Source organism: Amphiura filiformis, chromosome 15 (assembly GCF_039555335.1).
Source record: "Amphiura filiformis chromosome 15, Afil_fr2py, whole genome shotgun sequence".
Classification (NCBI taxonomy): Eukaryota; Metazoa; Echinodermata; class Ophiuroidea; order Amphilepidida; family Amphiuridae; genus Amphiura; species Amphiura filiformis.
The window spans coordinates 60242565-60269771 of record NC_092642.1 but is presented as its reverse complement, the minus strand read 5'-3'; the positions used below and the strand labels follow the sequence as shown (position 1 = coordinate 60269771).

The window sequence follows — 27207 nt, the reverse complement described above, 5'->3', positions numbered from 1 at the left end:
ACCCCTGGGTGACCCCGGATGACCCCAAAATGACCGTCCAAAAATTTGACTCTAAAAGTTGACTGTACCCACCAAGTTTCATGCCCATACGACAGTTTTGACTAATTTGACCTCATATGACCCCTGGATTACCTTGACCCACTTACCGAAACAAACTTGTTCTGTCTGAGGTCCAGATGCACCCACCCACCAAGTTTGAGGAACGTGCGACCCCTAGTCTCCGAGAAAATAGGTGGAAAACAGTTGTTACTAATTTGACCTCAGATGACCCCTGGGTGACCTTGACCCACTAACCAATACAAACTTGGTCCGTCTTAGGTCAAGATGCACCTACCCACCAAGTTGCATGCCCATATGACAGTTTTTACTAATTTGACCCCTAGATGACCTCTGGTGACCTTGACCCACTAACCAATACAAACTCGTTCTGTCCCGGGTCAAGACGCACCCACCCGTCAAGTTTGAGGAACGTGCGACCCCCAGTCTCCGTGAAAAACAGTTTTTACTAATTTGACCCCTGGATGACCTCGGGAGACCTTGACCCACTAACCAATACAAACTTGATCTGTAAGGGGGTAACATGCACCCACCCACCAAGTTTGAGGAACGTGCGACCCCTAGTTAGGTCAAGATGCACCTACCCACCAAGTTGCATGCCCATATGACAGTTTTTACTAATTTGACCCCTAGATGACCTCTGGTGACCTTGACCCACTAACCAATACAAACTCGTTCTGTCCCGGGTCAAGACGCACCCACCCGTCAAGTTTGAGGAACGTGCGACCCCCATTCTCTGAGAAAAACAGTTTTTACTAATTTGACCCCTGGATGACCTCAGGTGACCTTGACCCACTAACCAATACAAACTTGATCTGTAAGGGGGTAACATGCACCCACCCACCAAGTTTGAGGAACGTGCGACCCCTAGTCTCCGAGGAAATAGGCGGACAGACACACAGATAGACAGACGGATAAACAGATAGACAGATAGACGATGCGTATAATAATACTGGTAGTCTGTGCCTCTGTCTGTGACTCTGTCTGTGACTCTGTCTGTGCCTCTGTCTGTGACTCTGTCTGTCCGCCTATTTTCTCGGAGACTAGGGGTCGCACGTTCCTCAAACTTGGTGGGTGGGTGCAGCTTGACCCCACACAGACCAAGTTTGTATTGGTTAGTGGGTCAAGGTCACCCGAGGTCATCCAGGGGTCAAATTAGTAAAAACTGTTTTTCTCAGAGACTGGGGTCGCACGTTCCTCAAACTTGACGGGTGGGTGCGTCTTGACCCGGGACAGAACAAGTTTGTATTGGTTAGTGGGTCAAGGTCACCAGAGGTCATCTAGGGGTCAAATTAGTAAAAACTCATATGGGCATGCAACTTGGTGGGTAGGTGCATCTTGACCTAAGACGGAACAAGTTTGTATTGGTTAGTGGGTCAAGGTCAACCAGGGGTCATCTGAGGTCAAATTAGTAACAACTATTTTCCGCCTATTTTCTCGGAGACTAGGGATCGCACGTTCCTCAAACTTGGTGGGTGGATGCATCTGGACCTCAGACAGAACAAGTTTGTTTCGGTAAGTGGGCCAAGATCACCCGAGGTCATCCAGGGGTCATCTGAGGTCAAATTAGTAAAAATTGTCGTATGGGCATGAAACTTGGTGGGTAGTCAACTTTTAGAGTCAAATTTTTGGACGGTCATTTTGGGGTCATCCGGGGTCACCCAGGGGTCATCTGAGGTCAAAATAGTAAAAAATGTCGTATGGGCATGAAACTTGGTATTCTTTGTAACGACATTGTTTGCAGGTCATTTTGGGGTCATCCACGGTCAAATTACTAAAAACTGTCGTATGGTCATGAAACGTGGTGGGAACAGTCAACATTTAGAGCCAAATTTTGGAAGGTCATTTCGAGGTCACAAGGGGTCATCTGAGGTCAAATTAGTAAAAACTGTCCTATGGGCATAAAACTTAATGGGTACAGTCATCATCAGCCAGGTAATCGCGACAGCCGAGAACCGCCAAACACGGGTAACCGCCTAGTATAGATAATTTCACATACTAGTAATAGCTAGGAATACAGAACAGACTCAATTCAAGTGGAGGTCTCTTCAAATCATCACCAAGTGACATGGTTAAGGAATGGTCTTTGTATTCCTAAACCATGTGACTTGGGGATGATATGTAGTGACCTGCACTTGAAATGAGTCTGGTATTTATTCCTAGCTATTATGTGAAATGAGACACATGTAGCAGCCGACAAGTGCATCCTTTTGATATGGATGTACACATATGGCTATCCAAAATGACCTTGACATTTTTTGTCTTGCTATGGTGGTCGTTCCCACCAAATTTTATGAACCTGCAACAATCTATGACGATTTAACCCCGGATGACCCCAAATTGACCTTGACATCTTTTGTCTCGCTACGGTGCATGTGGTTATTGTTCCCACCAACTTTATGAACCTGCAACATCTATGGCGATATGACCCCAAACTGACCTTGACATTTTTGGTCTCGCTACGGTGGTTGTTCCCGCCAACTTTCATGAACCTGCAACAATCTATGGCGATTTGACCCAGATGACCCCAAAAATGACCTTGCGATTTAACAGGTTTTGCGCCAAAAATCTAATCAGGTCGAAAACCTCTGGCCGCCCTACTCCCCACCAAGTTACGTCACTGTACCCCATGCGAATCGCCAGATAATCTGTTCACAAGGTATTTTACTTGATATGCATAAATTATTAAAGTCAAGTGCTTTTCCGCCCAATTGGGTGTTTTGCGTTCTAAATTCGGGTAAATCCGCCCAAATATCTGGTATTAGGCGCTTTTTGGAAGCTTAAAAATTGGGCTACTTGAGAATCTTTTACCGCGGCCTGGCGAGTCAATGCGCCGCGCCTTGACGCCGAAAAGTTTTGGCAACACTGCCCATAAGATTAATTATTGAAGCACTTGTGACTTATGGTTCTCAACATAACATGTTCACTCACAAACGCACCCCAACACATCATCGTGATTATTTAAGGCTCCCTCTGAACATAGTTCAGGTGAAACAACAATCATCCTCCCTTTTAGTTTTCCACTACCCTAATTTCAGCCTGATTGGAATTAGCCGAGCCAAAATGTGGCAGGAATGGGCCAATTATAAGAAAATTCTATACTATAATCATCTCATAACAGGCGGGACTCATAACATCACGGATTGATATAGAATGGCGTACACGTAGTTGAGCGCAGCACCTACTATTGTGTAAGCCATGCTTGAAAAGGCCGCTAATTATAGCCAAAGTGAAGGTTGAATTTGAACATCAAGATGACCATAATGACATAAAGGATATTAATTTGAGATAACAATGACGGGAAATGATGAAGAAATAACAAAGTTATGAAACTGAAAACATTTAAACCAATGGAAGGCACCAATTCGGAACTTGCAACATTATTGGTTTGTACACCACAAGTTTTCACTTTCCGTCAACATTTACCAAGTCCCATTGTCCATGGCACTCACCATGATTGAACATGTTGAATAAGTTTACTGTCAATGTGCACAAAACCAATATTGGTGCAATTTTGAATCTGTAAAGATGTTTTCGTGTCATATTTCAGGGCTTGTCTTTTGGAATTTTCATGAGAGCATTAAATAGCTCTTCTGGAGCTTTTAAGGAGAGCTGTTTAGAGCATTTACAATAGAATGTAAGGAGAGAATGGTCAACTAAGGAGAGCTAAAAATCACTCCTATATCAGATTTAAGGAGAGCAATAGAGAGTGATTGCTCTCACTCTCCTCATAAGGCAATGATATTTCATTGGTTATTTCTGCATTATTTGCAGTCATTGATATCTCAAAATGATCAAAGAAAACATCCTTGTGGTTATTATGGACACTTTGCTTTTTGATATCGACCCTCACTTTTGCTGTAAGGTCATGATTTATGAACTGTGACCATATTTATTGTGCTCACTGTAAATACAAACGGTGCTTGTTTCATCCCCTCTGAAAACTATTTGCCTGTTAGGGAATTTGTTCTGGGAACAATAATGAACAACTGATATTTGTTACTGGTCAATAAGCCCAGATATAAAGTAAACACAACAAAACAAAACCATCACAAACATGATTTATCCTCCAAGTCCAAGCATTGCTGACATTTATTTGAATAAATGATGCTTTTCAATCCCCCCTTTGTCCCTAGAGTTCCTGGTTTGACTTCAGAATCGGATACATGATGTCATTTATTGTAATGTCTTTGCTCTGTATAAATTTCTGTATGGATTGTGCCAAAAGTCTACTTCTTGCTCTGTTGTTGTGCCCTGAGGACTCTCTGTACGATCTTCTGTTCTTCAATCAGAAAAGCACGAACAATCCTGTGGAGGAAAACGAAGAGAAAGGAATGATTAGTACGAAAATATGCTTTTAATACAGTTACAAAGTTAACATATAAGTATTACTCACACACCGCAAACATGCACGTTTTTAAGTCTGCCAGGCGCAGCCCTCAATTAAGGATCTGAAGGGGCACGGCAACCTTTTTAGGGCAAGTTGATAATTGCCTTGGATTTTCACTGAAAAGGCAAGGCAGCACAGCAGTTTGTAATATTTCAAGAGGGCATCATGGCAACTGTTGAAAATTTGAGAAGGGCACCAAGGCAATTTCTCAAAATGGAAGAAAACACACACAAACATAGATAGATGATTATATAAATAAAGGGGCAGGGCTGGGGCACCCACGGCAACTTCATTAGAGGGCACGGCAAGTGACTGCCTTGGGTAAAGGACATATTTTAAGGGCATTACGGCAGTGGGGGTGGGCACCCACGGCAAAATGCCTTGGGTGCCGTGGGTTAATTCGAGGGCTGGCCAGGCGCATGATGAAATAATCCTGAGGTATACTATTTTACTCTCCACGAGCCATACGCAAAGTCCAAACATAGCGGAGACGGTTGGGTACAACCTAACATAATTTTCATCAGGGATTCTTTCAATTTAATTCAGTTATTCAAAACGTTGCGCAAATTATCTCCATGGTCATGACGTGAAACTGATGTCAAACACAAAACATATATGGAATCTGCAGCAATTAATCGTGGATTCAAACATCATCTCTCATGTGTGGAGAAATCGAGTTTCCTCAATAAAAAAACTGCTTGCAGAGTTGACATTACATTGTCAGTAGTTTGGTGTGTAAATTTAATCTTCACTTCTTGCATTTCCTGGTGATGAATTGCACAATCTGAACCGCTGAGAGAGAATCGTAATTATTCTCACTCTAATGGATGCAGATACAGCTTCAAAAGTCCAGGAATTTATATTTTAAACAAAATCCTGGGAATCAGCTAATTTGCTATTTATTTATAAATACAAATTTATTTATAAATACAATTTATATTATATCCCCATTTACGTAGCGTACAGGCTCAAAAAACTGCCAGAATCTCTGTATATTCATGCTAGTAAGTTGTAGAGAATCTCTGCCAGAATGGATTCTTGCCAAAGTTCTGAGCCTGAAACCCATATGAAATATTAAGTAAATGGTACTATACCTTTGTCTGACAGCCTTTGCACAGAGTGTACCACCATATGCTCTTGACACCGTCTTTTTAGGCTTGGACATTGACATGAGTTTCTTGGGTCTAGCGGCCCACACCTGTTGAGAGAACAATCAAACCTATAAGTTAAACTTCGCAAAGGTTTATGTCTAATATGGTCTTAAGCAATGAGGATTTGTAACAAGGCCAAATTTTAAAGCCATTACCGGCGTATTCATAACATGAACTTAACGTCTCGCATTCCAGATGGCTTGGGTCATCGCTTTCATCACCGAAAACAAATTGTCTGGTGACATGCTCAGATTTGTCTGACCAATGTGTCAATTTCAGTGTTTTACTATGGTCAAATAAAAAATGGCAAAATGGCTGAATGACAAATATGGGGAGCTGACAGTAAACGCTGACCAACCAGAGACATTACTCCCAAGCATGATGCCAGATGGTTTACTAGGCAAAAGTGACAAGGAGTCCACAAGCTGGAATAGAATACAATGAATTGAGTGATTCTCACAATATCTACTGTGTAATGTGTAGACATTACATATTGCATGATTCAACTTTGATTTACCAAACTGTTATGTTCTTGTTATGTACAAGATTTTTGAGGGATGCCAGTGGCCTGAAGTGACTTTGCAGGAAAAGTCTGAAAAAGTGCGCAAATTGGGCTATGAAGTCCCAAAACGGGCTAAAAATAAACAAAAATGTGGAAATTTGAATTAACAAAAAGTAGGAAATCTCATCCCTGATTTTTGGGGCGAACTAAATTGCTGAATTTTGATGAAATTCTGACCCTGTGAGGCATCAATCTATTAAATTGTTTTTTTGTTTCAGAAACTTACACCCTGAAGCTTGACTCCAGTATCACCACATCTTGATGCCTTGGGCTTCTTCTTGTGGGTATGATAGACCAGCTTGCCACCAGGGGTCTTTACACTGCAAAAATAACCAGAAAAAAAAAATAAAGAAAATTACAACCTGTGTTAAAACGATGAAATGAGAGGGGAAAAACACAGGAACCTGTAGTCGAATAATCAGACCCAGAACAATATATTAATTTCTGACATGATCCTGTCCTGGGTCTGAACTGTTTCCATATGAAATCTTGATGGCAAATTGGACAATAGAAGCACATGGTTCTACGCGACAGCTTTTTAATCCCTATTCATGTTACGTGAATCACGCTATTGTGGACCATCCTTCTGATACTTGAGTGTTTGGACACGTGGAACGGTCTTTTGTCTACCTCTCTGTTTGTAAACAAACCAGGAGGTCGAAATCGTCCTCCTCGCCGAATACGAAAGTCAGCGTAATAGTACGGCACTAAGGAACCTGGTACATTGTAAGCACATACAACATAACATTTTAAAAAGTACTAATTGTGCCCATCCACCACAAACTGGTCGTTAAGTCGGCATTTTCCATTTTGAGATACAATCAAAAACAGTAAATGGATTTATTTTGAGATACAATCAAAAACAGTAAATGGATTTCTATGTTAAATATATTAGGAATTTGACCTTTGATGAACCATTTCCAGATGTCCGATAAAGCTGGTTGAGGTGTCATTTTAAAGCTGAAAGTGCATTTTTTCAAAATCTGCAATTAAACAGAAAATGATCTGGAGCTGACTTTACTACCACTTTGTGGTGGATGGTCACAATTATAATAGGGATGACCAATGAACCATCAACTTGATTAGACCACTCCCATAGACATGAAGGGAGCTCAACTGTGCACTGCTTGCACAGACATTTCTAAATTGATCTCATTCTTTTAATTTTCAATATTTTTCTGTAAAAATTGGGGAAGTTACTGCCAATTATATTTTGTAACTATCTTGCAAATTACAGCAACGTAACTTATTTCGTTTTTCTGTAAGTGCGAGTCAAAATTGGTCCATCGCCACAGTGCGCTTAATTGCCAGTGGCGGAGTTTAGCACTGCTCAAGAATGGCACAAAATATTCATGTCAATAATTTCAGGTGAAAAACGTGGCCTACTGAGCTGAAATTTGGCAGAGTTGCCAGTAATACCTCTGTCATACCCTCTGTAAAAAGGTTTAAATATTGAACAAGTAGATCTTGAGTTACAAATTAAATCACCAGCTTCCCTTTGGAATTTCCATACTCCTTTCGAATCATGCTAAGAAGACACCTTTCTGAACATAAATGTGGAGTTTCGTGCTCATTTGATGTATTTTTCACCTGATTTCAACCCTAAACGTTTTGTTATATTTAGGCCCATACCATCTACAACTTGCTGCTGGCTATACATTGTTTAGGACTTTCACATGAATGTGCAACCATAACTGTTTCAAAATAGCCCGCAATAGTCATGCTGGTAACTCCGAGGTCAAGCATTGAATTGGTTTGAACAAAGATACTCATAATGTATTGAATATCTTTGGTTTGAATGAGGAATACTACAGGAACCAGCGCCTTTTGTTAGAAGTCACACATGAGCATGATGAGTAAAGTGGATAATCTCTATTGTTGTGAATGAGTCAATGACCTTCAAAACTTCAAAAGATTTTGTTTACATACACCTACTAATTGGTCATATTAAACCCAATAACATTGAAATTCTTGGTTGTGAAAAAAAAGTTCACCTTCTTAGTGCAATTTTGATTTTGTGCCATATCGGCTATCTTGGATGATTTTTGGCAAATGTCCTCTAAATGCATGATTTCAATGCCTCGGTTTGAAAAAATAAGTTATGCCAGTGACTAGTTAAGTGCCATTTCATAAGAAACCCTTTGATACTTTCACAATATGCTTGTTTCATGTTTGCAAATATGTTAAAATAAAGAAATATATAAAGGTAAATATATGCTTATGCCAATTTTGCTCCCAATTGCTATTTTTGGACCTTGCATTTTATTTCGTTCCAATGACCGGTCAGAATGGGAAACTTTGATAATTCATAATTGAAAAGTTTTTGACCGATTTTGACCATTTAACCACCAAAATACTTCTGTTGATGAGTGCTACCCAGAAAACAATATTTTGTAGCAATAGGGTCAACATGAAATTTTGATGGTTATCCCTAATTATAACATGAATCATGATGAAAATCAACAAGACAAATCAAGTGCCCCAAGACATAAATTGTAGGCCTACATCATATTAGCACTTCTGCTTTCTGTATGAACCAACATGTAAAAATAAGACACACTTAAATCCAAAGTTATTATAACTTACATCCTGACTTTGTTGGACTTGGTATTGTAGGAGTGACGCCTCCTGTAATGCAATCGCTGAACCATCTTGGATCTGAAAACAGGGGTAACAAAAAAGTTTGGAACAAGTTACACTTGAAAAGCTACCACATTGTAAGACCAATATTATTGATCATAATAATGAATTGTTTATAATCCATCGAAGCTAACCAATGTGATGTTGGTTTAAATTGGAAGTTTATGGCACATCTCCTGATTTATTTTTTACCAGGATTTGTATCCCAAAGTGAAATTCAATCATGCTCTTGCAATTGCATCCTGGACTTTCCCTAAACAACTATTTTCTCAGGGCATCCATAATACCCTTCACATTTTGGTAGCGTTATGATATCCACCACGCCACAGAATAATGTTCCTTGGTATTTTACTATAATTAAAATTACCGATTATTAAAATTTGAATGAGTACATGTTTTGACTTTCAGCCAATTCTCTCGAGATTCATGGATTGGTACAGTGCAGTGTAGCCAAAGGCAAAGCCAGGGCTGTGGAAAATCCCTCCACTAGATGCTGGTTGCAGGAAACTTTTGATTATTTTCATCAAATTTTGTACCCCGAAAGTCAGTCATCATGCCATGCACCCCCTCCGTCACAACTCACAACCCCTTTACATGTACCCTTGTTAGACATGTCCACATTGCTTATCAGAGGGCGACATTCAATCCAAAAAGTTGCGACCACAGTAGCTCACAGTCAATGGCTTAACTGTGTAATCCCCATAGGGAAATACAAAAATTTGAAATTTGGAGACCAGAAACTTAACGACGTAGTCTAAAAAGTGCTGGTACTTTATCCTTGATACAGAAGTCAGCATGCAGTGAAAGTTAGATTTCATAAAATAAAATCGCCTTTGTGTAAAATGGATCATCATGGTAAAAAATGATGCATTACATGCTTGTCAATGATGGTCGCAGAAAAGTGCAGTTTTTTAAAAACAGACATTTGCCCATTACTTCGCTAATTTTTGACCTACAGACATGGTTGACCCCTCATTTTTTAAGTTAAATAATCACCTTTTTTTAAAACAAAATAATTTCCATGTGAAATATCCTACTTGAAAATTTTGTGAACTTGCCTACGGTACCCTGGCCTTGTTGATGCTCAAATTAAAGCTTGTATTTTTCTTGACATAATAAATAATAATAAATAAAATTATAAATTTTGGATTTATAAAGCGCCTTTCTCCAGATCGTAGAGGACTCAAAGCGCTGTAATCCCTTGTGAAATTTTGGGCGTTGGCAATCCTGTATATAATTTTTTTTTATTTGACAGAATAGAGGGCGCACCACTGAATCATTCCACAATAAGCCCATTTGCAATTCCAGATTTCGGCAGACTTGCAATGCAAAAAATTAGAACACGAGGACTGAGGCTATATCGCGGCTACTGTACATTTCCAATGGCTATGCGGTGAACTGCTGTGCGGTTTGCATAAAAACATCTTGTACTGGAATTTTGCCGATTATATCGTCTTTATTTCTTCATGAATACTTGAATTTGATTAGATATATTGATATACTATAGACATAGTCCTACGAGAGTATTGTCGTAATTGTTTATGTACGGTACAAAAAATTTCTTGCAGATTAATTTGTCGTATTTGAGGATGCTAGATCACAAATACTCCTTCAAGTTTAAATAAATTAAACCCACAATCATGCAATGTGAACATGATATATGGGCCAACAGGCCAGGCCTGCTGGCATTGCCTTGGCTGGCAAATACTAGAAAGTGAAAATAAAAATATTATATAATAAATTGATGATCAATGAACTTAAAAACTTTTATATATTTAGCTTCACATTAGGGCTCAAATGATTTTTTTAGAATTGGCTAATGTACACACCACGGCAAGTGGTCTCTTGGTATTTTGTAAGCTTGTAAGCTTTTATCAATTTTTATCACGCATAAAATTGCAATGTTTCGTTCATCATACATGCTGTACAAAATCGCATCATTTACATCATTTACGAACTCATGTGTGATTCAATCTTCATGATTTTAGTTGGGAATACAACACTCTACCCTAATATGTATCTTATTAACCATGTATTATTGTGAATTTGACGGATTTGGAGAGATTTTAACCTCACTGGGATCCGCGACTCACCAGTGATTCAGGCCCGTGGAGAAAAGGTCAGAAAACAATCTCTGCACCAGAATGTACATTCAAAGATCACCCACACCAGTCTGATCATTGAATGTCAATCTGATACTACATCACTTTGTAGATGCTAATACGAGACTATAATAATAATTGATTTTGATTTAAGAAAACATTATTGGCCTAAAATATTACACAATAAAGGTATTTATTACATATATTTTCAATCATAAGAACTATATAGAGGTGTAAAGTGGTATGAAAATAACAATTTAATTTTAATCAATGTTTAAATTTGATTCTGGTTAATATTTAGCCATCATTTGGGATATCCTGTTTCTAGAATTGCTCGGAGAAAAAAATGGCAGGATCGGCGATGGAGGAATTCGAGCACCAATTTGCGGCTATTTCTGCCGAAATAACAACCAAAATTAACAAAATTCCTCAGTTATCAGGCAGTAAGTACATATTCATGAATTATAGATAAAGATATTTGTTGTTTGTGCTCTTGTTTTTCCATACATGGCCACCAGATTTTCCGAACAAGAATCGAGGTTCCGAATTCTGCAGACTTGGCATTTGTTTTGGTTTTGCCAGGCGCAGGCTAGACGTTCGCCTTTCGTATCTCTTTCCTTGTTGGAAAGGTATAACGTTGAGGAGATAGGAACATGTACCGTCATCCGGGACCTACTCTGCCATGTTTGGCTGAGTAACGGTACATGAACACGGTCTTTTGTGCCTATGTAAATTAGTCATTGTGTAAAGCTGTGTTTATACCCACGGGTTGCTCATCATCAGACTGAATCCTTGACCGACAGAGGGTGTCAATATAGGCCTACGTGTCGCTTTTGAAAAACAGCGATTCATGCGCATGCTCAGCAGGCAAATCTGACGGCGATTTAGTACACTGATCATGCGTGCGATTCAGATTTCTGCAAAAGCGATTGAGTATAAATGAGTCTTTAGAAATGACTGGCGATTGTGTGTTCTCAAGTGGGTTTTATCATGTTAATTAGTGACCTGACACACATTTGTATTGGTTCGATCAAGCATTGATTTTTTGTACTGGATCGTTCAAGCATCTCCAACAAATTTTTCAATGTAAGTGCCTCTGGCCCTAGTGGAAGTAAAAACGGATACTATGGCCAGAGTTCTAGGGCTAGCGCAGGCCCTTGCTTGCTCGAGAAGTCTAGCCAAATATCCAGTCGGATTCGCTGAAGCATGACACCGTGTGAAGCAATGGAAGTTAAGGAGTAAACACATCCGATCACGACAGGCGATTGCATCAAAAATCATAATGTTGCTAAAATTACACTCACACTGACTTGTCACTCTGAGTCTGAGTCTGACATATATCAGGCTGGACACATCACACTACCGTGTGATGTGTCCAGTTTGTCGCCGAACTTACATATAAGATGGAGAGTTTAGCATAACGGCCTGCCTATTTACGCTTCCTGAAAACACTCTTGCACATAACATACAAAACCACAAATTCACTAACTTCAACTTGCACTACCGACACCATGAAAAATATTTTAATTATTACCGATCCTTCAGAATACTTGCAAATATTGGCAGTTTCATAAAATCCTGCTGCTGAAAATCGTAAATTCCACAATCTTCTGTCAGATCCAGGTCAGTAATCACAGATGGGCAAATCTACCAGCGTGACAAGACCAGAGATAATAAAGGATGAGAGGCCACGCCGTACAAATAGCTAGCCTGATTGGCAAGCGTAAATAAGCTAGCCAGATCTTCTACGATCGTGTATGATGAGTAGAGACCATAGAGTCCTATATAGGGCTCTGTTGAAGAAAAAGTTCCTAATTTTGAAGCCATGGATAATATATTCATTTATACGAGAACCATATTTTTGTACCAATCACAGAACAGAATTTCACTTACTCACAGCTGTCAATCATTCTTGTGAAACGTAAGCTCCGCCTAGTATCAAGGTCTTCTTCTGCGCATTGGTTGTGCGCATTAACTAGCCTCCAGCACAAATCCTGTGCACACGATCAGGTTGGATGGGCGGTTTACGCCTGGTTTACACAATAGGAACTGCGATGCATCCTAAACTGGATCGTTTCCGTGTATTCGCATTGCATGGTGGGTAATCGCCTGCCAGTTTGCGTAGCTCCACGTTCACAACAGTTTAAAATCAACACAGGTAAATCCATATAAAAATTAACATGGACACAAAATTGACATAGCAAATGTAATTCAAATAATAAAATAATAAAATGTAATATTATCATGATAGATGCACGTTTTATTAAAACTTGAAAAGATTATTAAGTCCAATAATTTGTTTGTGTTAGCTTGCACGAGTCACAAAATGGCGACCCATCACGCATTTTCTGCATGTGCCGACATTTAACTCATAGTGACTGTCCTCAAACTAGTGCCAGTGTGTCTCAGGCCTGATAACGACCCCAGGTAATTTTATGCAGAAAGTTTTCTTGCGAACAGCTGCAGGTGACAATTAAACAATGAACACGGCTTGTTTATGTACATGCGTGGGGAGGCTTGTACGTCAGCTGGCGTGTTTTGGACATGTTCGGCGTAAAAAGTGTTGTTTTTCTTCATGAAAAATACCAGCGATGACCAGTTTTTTGTGGGCTATTTGATTTACAGGTATGTCGGTTCGTCATAGGGTAGAAATGATAGCTGTACAATTTGTATAACATACAGTTTAACATAGGCCTAAACATTTATGGGCACAAATCGACCTTCCGTATTATGCACAAGTATGTGGAAGTGGCAGGCATAAGTCTGACACGTCTTCATTAGTTAGTACAAGGAACTTATACGATGTCCTCATTCACAAACTGATACTATCTGTCCATCGTATAAGGTTATTACCGCACGGAAACTCGTTGAAGGAATATTACACAGTCAAGAATAGGCTCCATAATTTTTTTGTTCTGATCCCTCCCAGTCTCCCAAAACATCAAAACATCAAAAGCATTGTACATTTACTTACTTAAGGCTGTCCTTTTTCATATAACGCAGACAAAGTAGGGCCAAGCTAAATAGAAATGGTCAAATTTTGGCAAAATATCTCTCTGTGTAATCCTATGTAAGTCCATTCGTCGAATTATGGAAATTGACCTCAATCAATGACGTCATGGACGTAGATGACCTGAATTCAGAAATATTGGGTTTTTATGCGTACAAAATATAATCTAAAATGTTTTACAATAATTAAAACAAATATAAAAAATATTAGTATTGTATAGACCTTTTTCTGATGACGTCACCTAATCGATATTGGGGTCTGAGATGTAAACAAACAACACGTGCGTTTCTCACGTGTCCACGATGTAAAACCACCAAATATTGCGTATTTTCTCCTCTCTTTTGTCATATTTCACGTTAGCTTCCATAAAATAATTGTTTACGGGAACTGCATACAAGTTACCTTTGGTCTAGTTAGTTTTGATGCCATAAAATACAAAAGATACGGAAAAACCGCGATGCTATTTAAAATTCAATCTTTGTTTTGTTTCACAATTTTGTTTACTTTTTACACCGTGAAGAACTAAACGCGTACTGCGAGCTGGCAATTCGCGCAGGACGCCTAGCGTGGCGCAAAGTTAACCGCTCGCGCCGGCGCGGTATTCGCGTTTGGGTGCTGATGACTCGAATGCTGGACCCCAATATCGATTGATTGGTGACGTCTGAGAAAAAGGTCTATAAATTAATTATTTAGTATTTTTAATGATCATCATTATGACAATATTAAGAAAATTAATAATAATTACGTCAATTTTTCCGATATATGTCAGAGGTCAAAGTGCCCCAAAACTGCTCTCAAAAACCGGAAGTTAGAATGGCGATTGGTCTAGTGCCGTAGAGTCATATTGGCACGTATTTTTCACTGAAATTTCTCCGTAATGAGAATTCGTTTTATTTTGTGAAGTAGCAGGATATATTAATGACTTTCTCTGGAACACCTGTGGACTGTATGTGAGTATGAAAAAAACATCAACCGCCTGGAAATACACTATGTCAGTAAACTTATTGGCGAGCGGTCCGAATTTTGAGCCATACAAGTTTACGTGGTGAACTACGTCTTCATAAGTTCAGGCTCAGCAAAATTTAGTCTCCAAATTTCAACATTAACTGAATAAATAACCTCCGGTACGGTGCAAAAAATTGCACCGCTGTCCGACCGAAAAACGATAGCAAAGCACTCTAGCATCGAATATGCGTATTTCCCATAGACAAAATGGTATGAGCCAGTCCTTAATATACACAGGTACGGCGTATATAGGACTGGGGAGTGAGTCTACAAAAATGTAGATAAATCTACAACTGGACACTCCTATAATTAAAGACAGAGATAAAAAGAATTTATCGCGTCTGATGTGACTGTCAATTACGATCTTTGATTGGTTTACACAGGTTAATCAGTCCGTAAAAGGAAGACCGATCTATCTGGTGCTGATCGGAGAAAAGGAATAGCAGCAAATGGCGAAAAATTACGTAGTTTTACAAGGCAAAAAGCAGCTTTTCTAGGCATTGTCGACATGGTACCTTCACCAAAGAAAGTTTCCTACTATAAAGTTTCCTACTATAACTTTTGAGATGGTTTGCATGTCGAAAGGTGCAAAATTAACAATAAGGCGCCCGGTTATAAATCCGTGTTCAGCAAGTCATCATCATGACACTTGTAAACAAACCGTGCTCGAGTTTGATTGACAGATGACGTCAGACGCGATCAATTCTTTTTATCTCTGTCTTTAAGGGATCTAAAATGAGCGTTTATTGCGTTTCGATAGTATATTTTGTGGGACATGAGAGCACCTCAGACCTATCGAATTGTATTCTGAATCTGAAGCATGTCTTTCTGATATCAAATAATTTTCATTTTTGAAAATCACAATATAATACAAATTTTATGACAAATTATAAAAATTTGATATTTTTCAAATTTTTGATATATAACAGTCCTCGAAGTAAATTATATAAATCTAATGATATATTCTTAAAGTGTATGTAGCAGGAGGAAAAGCCGACGGTCAATTGAAAATTTTGACCTTTCATATTGAAGATATAGATTTTTTTCCAAAAGACCTATTTTTTTTTGGTGTTTTGGGGAAAAAAATCCATATCTTCAATACGAAAGGTCAAAATTTTCAATTGATCGTCGGCATTTCATCCCACCTACATACACGTTAAGTATAAATCATCAGATTTATAAAGTTTACCGAGTACTGTTAAATATCAAAAATATCAATTTTAATGATTTGCCATAAAATGTGTATTAAATTGCGAATTTCAAAAACCAAAATTATTTGATATCAGAATGACATTCTTCGTATTCAGAATGCAATTCGATATGTATGATGTGCTCTAATGTCCCAAAATAAATACTGTCCAAACGTTCATACCCCAGCCCTTAATTATAGTTATTCCCCTGATTATAAATATTTTCATTGCTTCCAGAGTTGCTTGCACTGATCAGGTAAATTGTAATTAGTGTAAGCCCCATTTCTACATACATGTAACTCACTAACTTGGGTACAATTTCCAAATAGGGTGCAACTTGCTAGACTTGAGTCCAGTCCTCGTTTAGGGGTAGGGGTGGGGTAAGGCAGTCTTGTAATAAGACTAGTAGTTGCACCCTATTCGGCATTCGCTCTGTAACTTGTTACTTTTCTTATACTCTCTTTTCTGATTTTAAAGAAAAAAACCCTTTTTTCAGCCCATTTGAGTAATTATTTGCAACGAGACAATCAACATGTGTTTTTGTTTTCCCCGCAGGTGAGAAGCAATCCCAAACAAGTTCAGCAGAGAGACAGATAGATGAAGCTCATGAATTGGTAATGTTACCCCATAATTTACTCAAAAATACATTTCAAAATAGGCAACCGTTGCTCTAAAATATAGTTGACTAATCAAAATAACTTTCATCAAAATTTAAACATCAACAGAATATTTAACATGCATATTACATGCATTGCAAAAAATGTCACACCACTGATCACCGAAAAATGATTGCTTCAGAGTAACATGCATAAACATTGTACATGCATTGCAAAAAATGTCACCGCTGATCTACCAAAAAACTCTGAACTTGAGCAATCATTTTTCGGTAGATCAGCGGTGACATTTTTTGCAACACATGATCACGCTTGTTCAATATTCTTTTGATGTTTAAATTTTGACTAAAGTTATTTTGCTCAGTCGATTTTATATTTTAGAGCAAAGGTTGCTTTTTTAAACAGTCTAAAATTTAGTTGAAGTGCAATTTGAACAACAGCTTCGATTGGGATAACTCGTTGTGATTTGCCTGTGTTTACTTCCGAACTTCTATTGCTTTATATGCTGTCACACTTCAACGATAGATAAGATTCGGACTCTAGTCTCAAATGCGAAGATATCTGTGAGCAAATTTGTAGCTAGACCTCTCGAGCGACCCACGCTATGAAACATTTTTGGGATTAAAAAAAATATCACTCATCCCATATATAAATTCTAAAGAGCTTGTTACTTACGGTTTGATAGAATATAGGCCTGTTATCGACTGTCGAAATTATCGATAGTCGGAAAATTCAAAGACTTCCGACATGTTGGTACACTCAATGGTAGTATCGATACACAAACGATGTACCGTCTCCCGACATCAATAGCCACTAACCGCTGATAGCTTAAACACTTGAAATATAAATAGCAAAAGACCAAAACAAATGAAAGCAACTTTTAGAAAATTACTAGGCCACCCCCCCCCCCCCCCGGCATAGAAAGTTTAGCTACTGTGCACTCATTAGAATATCAATTAATATAAAGACATGGTTTTTACAAATGTGTGGAAAGCGCAAAGGGTAAAAAAAAGGCATTTGTGCACCGAAGTGGTCTTCTAAAAACTGTTGACCTTGATTTTCTCTCTGCCTTGATTACCCTGCCCTGGCCGATTTGGGCTTATTCCATGTGCTATGTTTATTTTTTATTCTGTCAAATGTTTTCTTAATAGTTGGAGCAAATGGACCTGGAGGTCCGAAGCATTCCCGCCAAAGACAGACAGAAATACACAACAAGGTTAAAGAGCTACCAAACAGAACTCAACAGGCTAGAAAAAGATTTGGTAGGTATTGGATCACCACTGCTCAAACAGCTTTTTAGAAGCAAAAATATGACAGAAAATTTCTGAAGCGCTTACATCACAATATTTAGCAGTAGAAATAGAGCCGCAACATAAAATTATTATTAGTAGAAGTTGAGCCGCAGCATAAAAATGTCAGCGCAGCAATCCAAATACTACGTCGTAATATTAAGGCTAGTCAGAGGAGAGTATGACCTGTTTGCTCTCAAATATTGAGACAAATAAAGCTGACACACAAGGAGATCCCAAGGCTTGTTGATGTAAGGTGTACTTTCCGCTCCATGTGCTTGATTTTTCTCTGATCACAAAACCTTCCAAAAGTGTTTCTTGTATATTAAAGCCATAATGTGTGATTTGTTTTACAGCGACGCCCTCAATTTTACTCGGATTTCTACTTTTTGCATAATTATAATGCCCAGTGGTGTACTAAAATACCACGTAAAAGACTAAGCCTGAAGTGCTTTAATAACAGTAAAATTGAACTTTTTATATTAAAACCGGGTCAACCCGGATTTATTCATAGTTCATCGATCGACTACTTGCTAACATCTCCCGTTTATGTCAGCTTATGTGTACACACGTCGAGCGCGATGCTCCGTGCAGTATTACATGTTACGATCGGCGAGCGAGCGTAGTACATGCATTGTAGGCGCTGGAATGAAATTGCAATTTTCTTCGTTATACCTCGTTTGTTTGGCTCGAAATTAAAAGAGGATAATGTGATCAGTGAAAACAAACATTTAAATAGGAATCTATTCTTTATGCAAATCACACATTATTGCTTTAACAAGCCTATAGAAAGTAGCTTAACTTCCTAGACATATTTTTTTGAAAAGTTCTATGACTGAATTTCAAAAAATAAAAATATAATTGAAGAAACCTCAAAAATAGGAAGCGGGAGCGGACGTGAAACATGATTATTGTTTTATTTGGCCTGACACATATGATATATATTCTCAACATATCATTTTTTGAACAGTGAGAAAGGGTCATCACATCATTGTCACTGTGCTTGTAATCACAAAAATCTGTACACACAGGTGTAGTTAATTAGTGTATTATTTAATATCCCTCTACATGGTATATTTGTGTCATTAATACTAGACCGTGCAGCTTTGTTACAAGCCAGTTCCAAGCTGCCATCGATGCTAGTGCCCTATATAACGGTACTATTACATGTAAAACAATAAAATGTATAGTAATATTAAGTAAACTGTATACTTAGCTATACCTGTACAACTTCATCATCATACTGTTTTTGTTTATTTCATTTTCAGAGGAAAGCCAAAATTGCATTTCGTGATATAGATGGTGCCAGAGAGGAACTCTTAGGGATGGATGATGCCAGGGGCTCAGAAGATCAGGTTGGTTGGTATATAAATGTGAACACTCCGTCTATTAACTTTCCCGACATGGGTGTCGACTGCAGACGACAAGTTCAAAAATTTCAGAATTGCACAATTTCATGACCATATTTGGAATCGCCATGAAAAATGCATTAAAATGAGTACAAACAAGCACAGTATTGGTTCAGTGGTTCTTAGGATACCCGTGGAAATTTTGATAAATTATCTCGAAACTTTGGACTTTTTATGTTGAACCCTCTGGCCTGCAGGCAAAGTATTAAAACTCGACTGTCATGAATGATTATTTGATGCTGTAACATCCCTTGTAAAGTATTCATCATACTGTTCCTACATGTATGAAATATACATCAAGGGCTACATCATGGGAGACAAATAACCGTTAATTTACACCCCTAGTACAAATACCTCCCATGATGTAGCCACTCCCTTGCACGAAATTGGCGAATCTACCAACATTACAGCATGTCCAGAACAAACTCCTGAATAATTATGACAATTGCATGTATTGCTGTTAACTATTCTTGCAGAGAACAAGGCTACTTGACAACACAGAAAGACTGGAAAGGTCGGGCAAGAGGTTAGAGGCTGGCTACAGGATGACAGTGGAAACAGGTTGGTGATTAAATCTACATTCTTACATGGCCCCTAATTGGTTAAGTACATGATATAATGATCTGAGTAACCAATCAATATAGAGCTTTTAGATCTCGTGGCAATTTAAAACATATTCCCACTCAGCCTTACTGGTCTATTCTTACCATATCTCTGATTGGCTGAAGACTTGATTATAGCCATGTTTGCATCCAATCAAAAAAGTTATTAGAGGCTAATAATTTAGCTGGCAGAACCCATAGGGTTAATGTATGTGACCCTATTTGATCTAATAAGGTCAAAAGAAGGCACTTTTTGTGAAATTGAAATAGAGTTATAACTAGAGAGTAAAAACAATTCAATACATTAAATATAATTTGCAGATAATAATATCTTCTACTTAGCGTGTGAGTGCATATGTAGTATACATTTTACATTAGATATTATTGACTTTATTTACAGAGGAACTTGGTCAAGAAATCTTGGACAATCTTCACAGGGACAGAGAAAAAATAACAAAATCAAGATCAAGGGTAAGAACAAAAGATATTTGATAAAACGATTCCCGACTCGTAATTGGCCTGTGCGTGCGTAACACTATGGTTGGCAACGCATGGTGAGCAAAATAGTGTAAAAAACGGCTATCATCGACTCAAGTGTTCCAAACCGGGTCAACCTGGTGTTTAGAATCACCAGGGACCACCGGTGCCACCATTTTTGTCACAGCCTGTCCAGCTGAATGTAGTTTGACTCCCAGCCCACATCATTGGAAATATTCAGTGAAATAACCTGTTTCATTCGTAGTCACTAAGCTTTTATCTTCACTCAGTCCTTCCCGAAACTCAAACCCACAAGCTCATGGTTAAAGACGAATGCTGTAGTGCTTTGAGCAAAAGAGGATTTCCCTGTCTGGTCTATGACACTAGCACACTTATACCTCAGTGACAAATTAAAGCCATATTATAACATTTTCAAACAAAATAGATTAGCATTTCTTTGCCATAAAATGTTAGCTTTTACAGTCAGATATATCCCCTTTTATTTTTGAGCCCAACAACTACGGCAAAGCAAAGAAAATTGGAATTTACTACCAGCGCACATGTATGCCAATACGTACCACTCCTTCGGTCATGTTGTGGTACGACCCTTTGTTGTGTGTATCACCGTCCCACACGCCGTGTACGTACTGTGTGTTATGAACATCGTGTATGCATTCGACTAATAATTCAATCGTAATAATAAAGCGCTGGTTCCTGCGTTTTATTCAAAATCTCGGATTTTGACAAAACTACAGCACCTAGAGTCTTGATTTTTGCAGGGTATATTGTTTTAATAAAGTACAATTTAATCGTGTAAAAAAAAGGAATTTTAAAAATTCAGCGAGGGCGTCTTCCTCAGCAAATGTTATAATATGGCTTTAATAGGAGAATGCCAGGTTTAGGATGAAACAAATTTACCTGCAGTGTGTTATGCATACCATGGTCTGCCCTAAAGAGATCCTACTTACCGTAAATGATAATGTAATGTTAATTTTGTTTTCTCTGTGATCTTTTCAAAGTTGTTTTAATTTTGTCATTTTTTTCTTTCAGTTACATGAAACAGATGCAGATCTTGGTCTGAGTTCACGGGTACTGAATGCAATGATGCGTAGGTAATAGTTGTTAATAATTTCCCCTATTATCCTCCTTTCTGAAGTAAAAGATATTTAAAATGAGAATCCAGCTTTTTTTCATGTAGATTTATAGCAATGCAAAATATTGGTAGATTCTGCTTTAGCGAACGTCACTTACAAGACTGACATGACTTATGCAAGTTTTAAGCTTATTCACACGATATAGCATGGAAATGTTTGCATTTTTGTCAATTTTTCACAGAAAAATTGGAGGGCAGCGTTTATTACAGACAATGGGTAATATTTTGCTTTTCTGGTGCAAGTTTTCTTTAACCCCATGAGAACCACATGCCGAAAAGAAGTTTTCATTATAAATTGGACCAATCAGCAACATTGTTAGAATAATTTCACCACACAAAAAATTGGGGTGAATTATTTGCAAAGCTCCATTCTGATTGGTGATTAAAGTGAAGATATCATGTAATTGACCAATCAGAGGCAATGTTACATCGGCAGGTAGAGCTCAGGGGGTTAAAATATTTGGAAGCAGGTTAGATACTTACCCTCTCCTGTCATTTTGCTATTGGTGGTACCTAACTGAAAGGTAGCCCAGATGGTGTAATGTATATTTAATGATTCTAAACAATGGGGGAAAATAAAAGGCCACAAAAATGACTCACCAAACACCCTGAGAGGTTAAAGAAACAAATGATACTTGGTAAACTTGTGAACTTAAAGGATGTCTCCGGCAATCACAACATTATGCCTTATATGATAGAAAATTAATTATCAATCACAAATCACATGGTTTCATTTTGAAACAAACGCGTATTGACCATAAAAACGAATTAATACAGCCGTCTCTCAACACGCGATATTCAAAATACCGTCCTAATCCACAATGACGTCCTAGTAATACAATGAATTAATGCTGACAACAATTGAGCACAAGTAACCATGACGTAATTGCACTAGACAATTTCGGCGCAGGAATTTTGAATATCGTGTGTTGAGTGTGTTTTTCTAACATATAAGGCATGATGTTGTGATTGCCGGAGTCATCCTTTCTAGCCTGAAGTAGGCATACTTGGTTCTGATCATAAGCCCTCAATACAAAGTTCTAATTCTTCCTTTAATGTACGCAGATAAATAGCAAAAGTATGTTTTTTACTGCATTTTTCAATTTTGTTGGTCTCTCTCTTTTTTTTCTTATTACAGGATCATTCAAAACAGAGTCCTGATGGTCTTCATATGTCTTGTTATATTAACTGTTATAATTTTAACTGTGTATTTCATTGCTAGGCCTAGATAGAACTAAAGCAGGTAAAATAAAGGGGCATGTTCTATTGGATGTCAGTCACATATGTGTATTGTTACCAGGGTAACAACGAACCATGTGATGAAAATAAACATGTCTAAAGAGGAAGCCCGTCAGAGCAGTTCTGCTGAGGTGAACCAAACCTGCCTGGTTATCAAATTAATCAGTGACAAGGTTATCTCCTTGTCACTAATTAATTTGATAACCAGGCAGGTTTGGTTCACCCCAGAAGAACTGCTCTGGCAGGGCTTCCTCTTTTTAAGCATTTGTAACTTTGTAAGTTATTATGCTATTTCAGTTGAAATCCTTACATCCCCAATGGAAGACATGACTTGAATCTTCCACACAGGGAGTGTGAATTTCAAATGGGGTTACCTGAGTGGGTGATTCCATTTGAAATCCATACCCCAAGTATTGGAAGATTATAGTCATGTATTGAATAGGGGGTGTATGGATTTCAACTGGAATAAGGCATTGACAAATTAAGTCAAAGTCAAATCAAATCATACCCACCTAAACTCATTTCTAAACAATAATCGTTGTCTGCATCACATACTGTCATATCTCAAAAGGCTGCCTTATGTGATTTAAAAAAAAATTATTCTCATCTAATCGTGATGACTGTAAAATTAACTTGATATATTAATTTTTAGTTATTCACAATATTATAATCTCCTGTCCATTTATAAAAGAGAGAAGCATGCTGAAATCTAAAATAACAATATGAAATATAGGGTGGTGCGTTTAAATGTACACTAGCAATTAAACTTTTTGGTAAACAAAGCATTAACAGTGTTTTACACCATTGGAAACCTTCTAAATGTTATTGTCAAATGTTTGTATGCTTACATTTATACATTTGCTTAGGAACTGGCACCTCCCTGGTTTTCAATAACTCTTTGGCATCTATTTTTCCATCCTCTCTCGCCTTCCAGCAAATTTGGGAGAATTGTCCGCTTTTCCGCTTCCGCTTCCGGTCCTTTGGTTTTGGATGAAATCTCCTGGCCCAAGCCTTACAGACAAAACTACGGCTGCGATTCATTATCTTAGCCACTTCTGTCAAGCTATTGCCATCACTGTGAAGCTTAACAACACGATCCAGTCCAGCATCGGAGGCAGATTTCCCTCTCTTTCCTCCCATCATGTGACTTTGTTTACGTTCTGTCCCTTTAAATTTAAGGCCGGAAGGAGCTTTTTCCTCACCAATCACAAAGATAGCGAAAAAATTATGAAAATCCGTTCAGAATTAGTCGAGTTTGGTATGGAATGAAAGCTTAACTCTTCAAGATGCAGAAAATAACTTTCTTTGACTAAACACATCCGTAGGCCAAATGCCAGAGGGCGACAAAGCAATTTCCAGCTAGTGTACATTTAAACGCACCACCCTATACAACAATGATGGTAAAAATGACACAAGGCAGCCTTTTAAGATACAACAGTGTGTGATGCAGATGGCGAAATGTCTAGTTTACAACATGGTTATTGTTACCTTGGTATAAACGATTGGTGCGTCCCATAGAACGGCCTTGAAGTGTTTACCAAACAGCGTATTTATTATTGTTTCTGAAATCAAAATGAGTTGGTAATAGACGAGGACGAGACTACATCACAACTGCTATAAAACAAGTCTGGCGCCGGTGGAAATGGTGCGAATTTGTAAACAAGTTACGCATAATAGGGTAAAAACAACATGCACCGGGATTGTAATTCATTTGCTTGTGCTTGGGTAAGCAAACTTTTAGCAAGTGCAGTTACTGGATCTCTGCCCTGGCCTTTTGAGCTATTCCAGTTGAAATCCATACACCCCCTATGAAAGACATGACCTTAATCTGCCACACAGGGGGTGTAAATTTCAAATGGGGTTACCTGAATGGGTGATTTCATTTCCAATCTACACCCTCTGTGTGGGAGATTAAGGTCATGTCTTCCATAGGGGGTGTATGGATGTCAACTGGAATTGCCCAATTGGGGAACAGCCCAAAAGGTTAATGGCTTCCTATAAACTAGTTTCATAGCTGACCCCCTCCCTCTCCATCTGTAAGGAGACCAGAGGTGAGACAAAATGACATCAATTTTATTTAAAGGCATAGGAGAAATGCAAGATTCAACATTATCATCCACCTCCCTCCGTAACAAAACAAGTTTCGTTAATCTGCCATTCCAGATGAAATCCATACGCCCCCTATGGAACACATGAAGTTAAACTCCCTTACAGAGGGTGTAGGTTTCAAATGGAGTCGCCCATTTAGGTAACCCCATTGAAATTCGCACTCCCTGTGTGGGAGATTAAGGCCATGTCTTTCATAGGGGGTGTATGGATTTCAACTGGAATAGCCCAATAATGCCATCAATCTTTTGAGTTGTTCCCGTAATGACATGCCTGTTTACCGGATACATATTTTGATTTCATTTCTCAAGACTCATGTAAGCATTTGCTGTTTCATTCCATGCCATTGTAATTATGAAAATAATTTATGTATTGAAAGAAAACAAAATTAATACCAAAAATAATAAATGCATAATATGTAAAAAACATCAGTGTTCACAGGTAATATATATATAGAGACTTTTTTTCAACAAAATTGATCAATTTTATATACAGATATTTCTAGTTCTTAAAGGAATCACAAAAATTAGTCGCCCCTTTTACGAAGGACCACAACTTAGAATTTTTTGATCATGCATGTGTAGAGTGTATTTTTTCCACGTGAACCTCCTCCCATTTTACAAAGTGAAAGAGTTATGACGCTTTGTAAGTTGCAAAATTGCAAATCCATCACAATTTGCGAGGAATAATAGAGGTTATCCGTGTTCTATAAGTTGCACATCCTATCAGCGACTGCTATACCTTGTTTAGGACTTTCAAAAGAAGTACCTGCATGTGCAACCACGCTTGCTTCAAAATAGCCCGCCAAAGTCATGCAGGTAACTCCAAGGTCGTGTATTGAATTGGTTTGAATGAGGAATACTACGGGAATCAGTGCCTTTTGTTAGAAGTCACACATGAGTATAGTGGATAACCTCTATATGAGGTGTTATGGAGAGATTCATCAGGGTAGTTCATGTAGATCAGTGAAGAAAATGTTCTTGAAACATCATGCCTATGACCATATTATACCAAGCACATCTAGAAACATTGCATCATCTAGAAATACCAGCAGTGCTTCTGGAATCATTCGTGATCAAGAGACCAGACATGTAGGTCTTGAAACGTCATAGCTTCATTATATGCCAGTACTGGATTTGTTTCAAGAACATTTTCTTTACTTATGGTATGAGTTTGTTTATAATTGAATACCTGATTGGAAGAAGTCCCAACTCCATCAAAACTGTTTTTGAGATATTAAGAAAAAACTTAATATTTGGAAAAGTTTTACAAACGAATGTTTTCATCTTCAGGGGACCTTTAAAGGAAGTGTCCGGCATCACAACATTATGTCTTATATGTTGGAAAAATAATTATCAAGCACGAATCACATGGTTTTATTTAAAACAAACTAATATTAACCATCAAAACGAATAAAAATAGCAATCTCTCAACACGCGATATTCAAAATTCCCGTCAAGCTTCATTGAATTATTAGGACGTCATTGCTCTAGACAATTTCGGCGCGGGAATTTGTGCCAGTTCTGTAAGGCTAGATGTGTTATAAATAGCTACAGAAATTTGGAAATTATCCATTAATTGCACAAGTAGAAGCATGTAATATGTTAGCAAGAAAGTTGATTGTAGTGAAATGCAGATATCATGGTTGAACAAAATTCCTCTTTTACCTAATTGTGGAAGAAGGGCCCAACTCCATGGAGTTGGGCCTTTCTTCCATGAAAACCATGATTAAGTGTACATGGAAGACTATTTAGAGAGTGGATTTGGGTTCATCTTTCACACTCAAGGAAGAACAGTTTGCTGGCAATAAAATGCTGCGTCTAACTCATTGTAAAAAATAGGAGTTGGGCCCTTCTTCCACTTAGGTATTCAATTCGTAATAGGGATTTATATTGAATAGAACAGGAATCCATTATTAAGCTAGGATTGCTTAAAAATACTCGCAACCTTTGAGTTGAAAGCTTTGTGAAATTAGGGTTTGACCAATATTTAAGTCGGGTTAAGTCTTCCGGCAAATTTTGAATTACTCCATACAAAACTATCCTTTGATCAGATCATAATAGGCGAGAATTATTCATTTTTTTTATTGCAAAAGTCAATAAGGTACATGCTTACGGCAGTATAAATTCACAAAAGTGTGTGTCAGTCACGGAAAGCGCAGTTCATGGAAGTGCTGCACCCAGCTGGGTGTTACACTGTTCTCTATCAATC

The 27207-nt window shown here is 38.1% G+C and overlaps 2 protein-coding genes across 3 annotated transcripts; one reads left to right on the top strand and one right to left on the bottom strand.

Moving 5' to 3' along the window:
* Positions 1-4118: 4118 nt before the first annotated feature.
* LOC140171896 (large ribosomal subunit protein eL34-like) lies at positions 4119-10942 on the bottom strand. Its single transcript, XM_072195238.1, has 5 exons — positions 10894-10942; positions 8747-8818; positions 6387-6480; positions 5542-5645; positions 4119-4365 (listed from the first exon to the last, which is right to left on the bottom strand). Exons 2-5 carry the CDS (start codon positions 8809-8811, stop codon positions 4287-4289), a joined length of 342 nt encoding a protein of 113 aa, XP_072051339.1. The 5' UTR covers positions 8812-8818; positions 10894-10942; the 3' UTR covers positions 4119-4286.
* A 302-nt stretch (positions 10943-11244) lies between these two features.
* On the top strand, positions 11245-23008 carry LOC140170679 (vesicle transport through interaction with t-SNAREs homolog 1A-like). Of its 2 annotated transcripts, none has more exons than XM_072193924.1 (8): positions 11245-11345; positions 16663-16721; positions 17873-17983; positions 19279-19365; positions 19896-19980; positions 20422-20492; positions 21549-21606; positions 22790-23008. In XM_072193924.1, exons 1-8 carry the CDS (start codon positions 11249-11251, stop codon positions 22810-22812), a joined length of 591 nt encoding a protein of 196 aa, XP_072050025.1. In that variant the 5' UTR covers positions 11245-11248; the 3' UTR covers positions 22813-23008. The 2 variants fall into 2 exon arrangements, with proteins under 2 accessions (XP_072050025.1, XP_072050024.1); XM_072193923.1 differs by having other exon boundaries at positions 21549-21610; positions 22790-23005.
* The last annotated feature ends 4199 nt before the right edge of the window (positions 23009-27207 follow it).

Bases quoted from the DNA above. Each gene is read 5' to 3' on its own strand.
- LOC140170679 (XM_072193923.1), top strand. From the start codon at position 11,249: ATGGCAGGATCGGCGATGGAGGAATTCGAGCACCAATTTGCGGCTATT. The intron at 17,984-19,278 runs GTAGGTATTGGA...TTTCATTTTCAG, and splicing joins ACAGGCTAGAAAAAGATTTG to AGGAAAGCCAAAATTGCATT. The intron at 19,366-19,895 runs GTTGGTTGGTAT...CTATTCTTGCAG, and splicing joins CCAGGGGCTCAGAAGATCAG to AGAACAAGGCTACTTGACAA.
- LOC140171896 (XM_072195238.1), bottom strand. From the start codon at position 8,811: ATGGTTCAGCGATTGCATTACAGGAGGCGTCACTCCTACAATACCAAG. The intron at 6,481-8,746 runs GTAAGTTATAAT...TTATTTTTGCAG, and splicing joins AAGTCCAACAAAGTCAGGAT to TGTAAAGACCCCTGGTGGCA. The intron at 4,366-5,541 runs GTATAGTACCAT...TTTCCTCCACAG, and splicing joins GCAAAGGCTGTCAGACAAAG to GATTGTTCGTGCTTTTCTGA.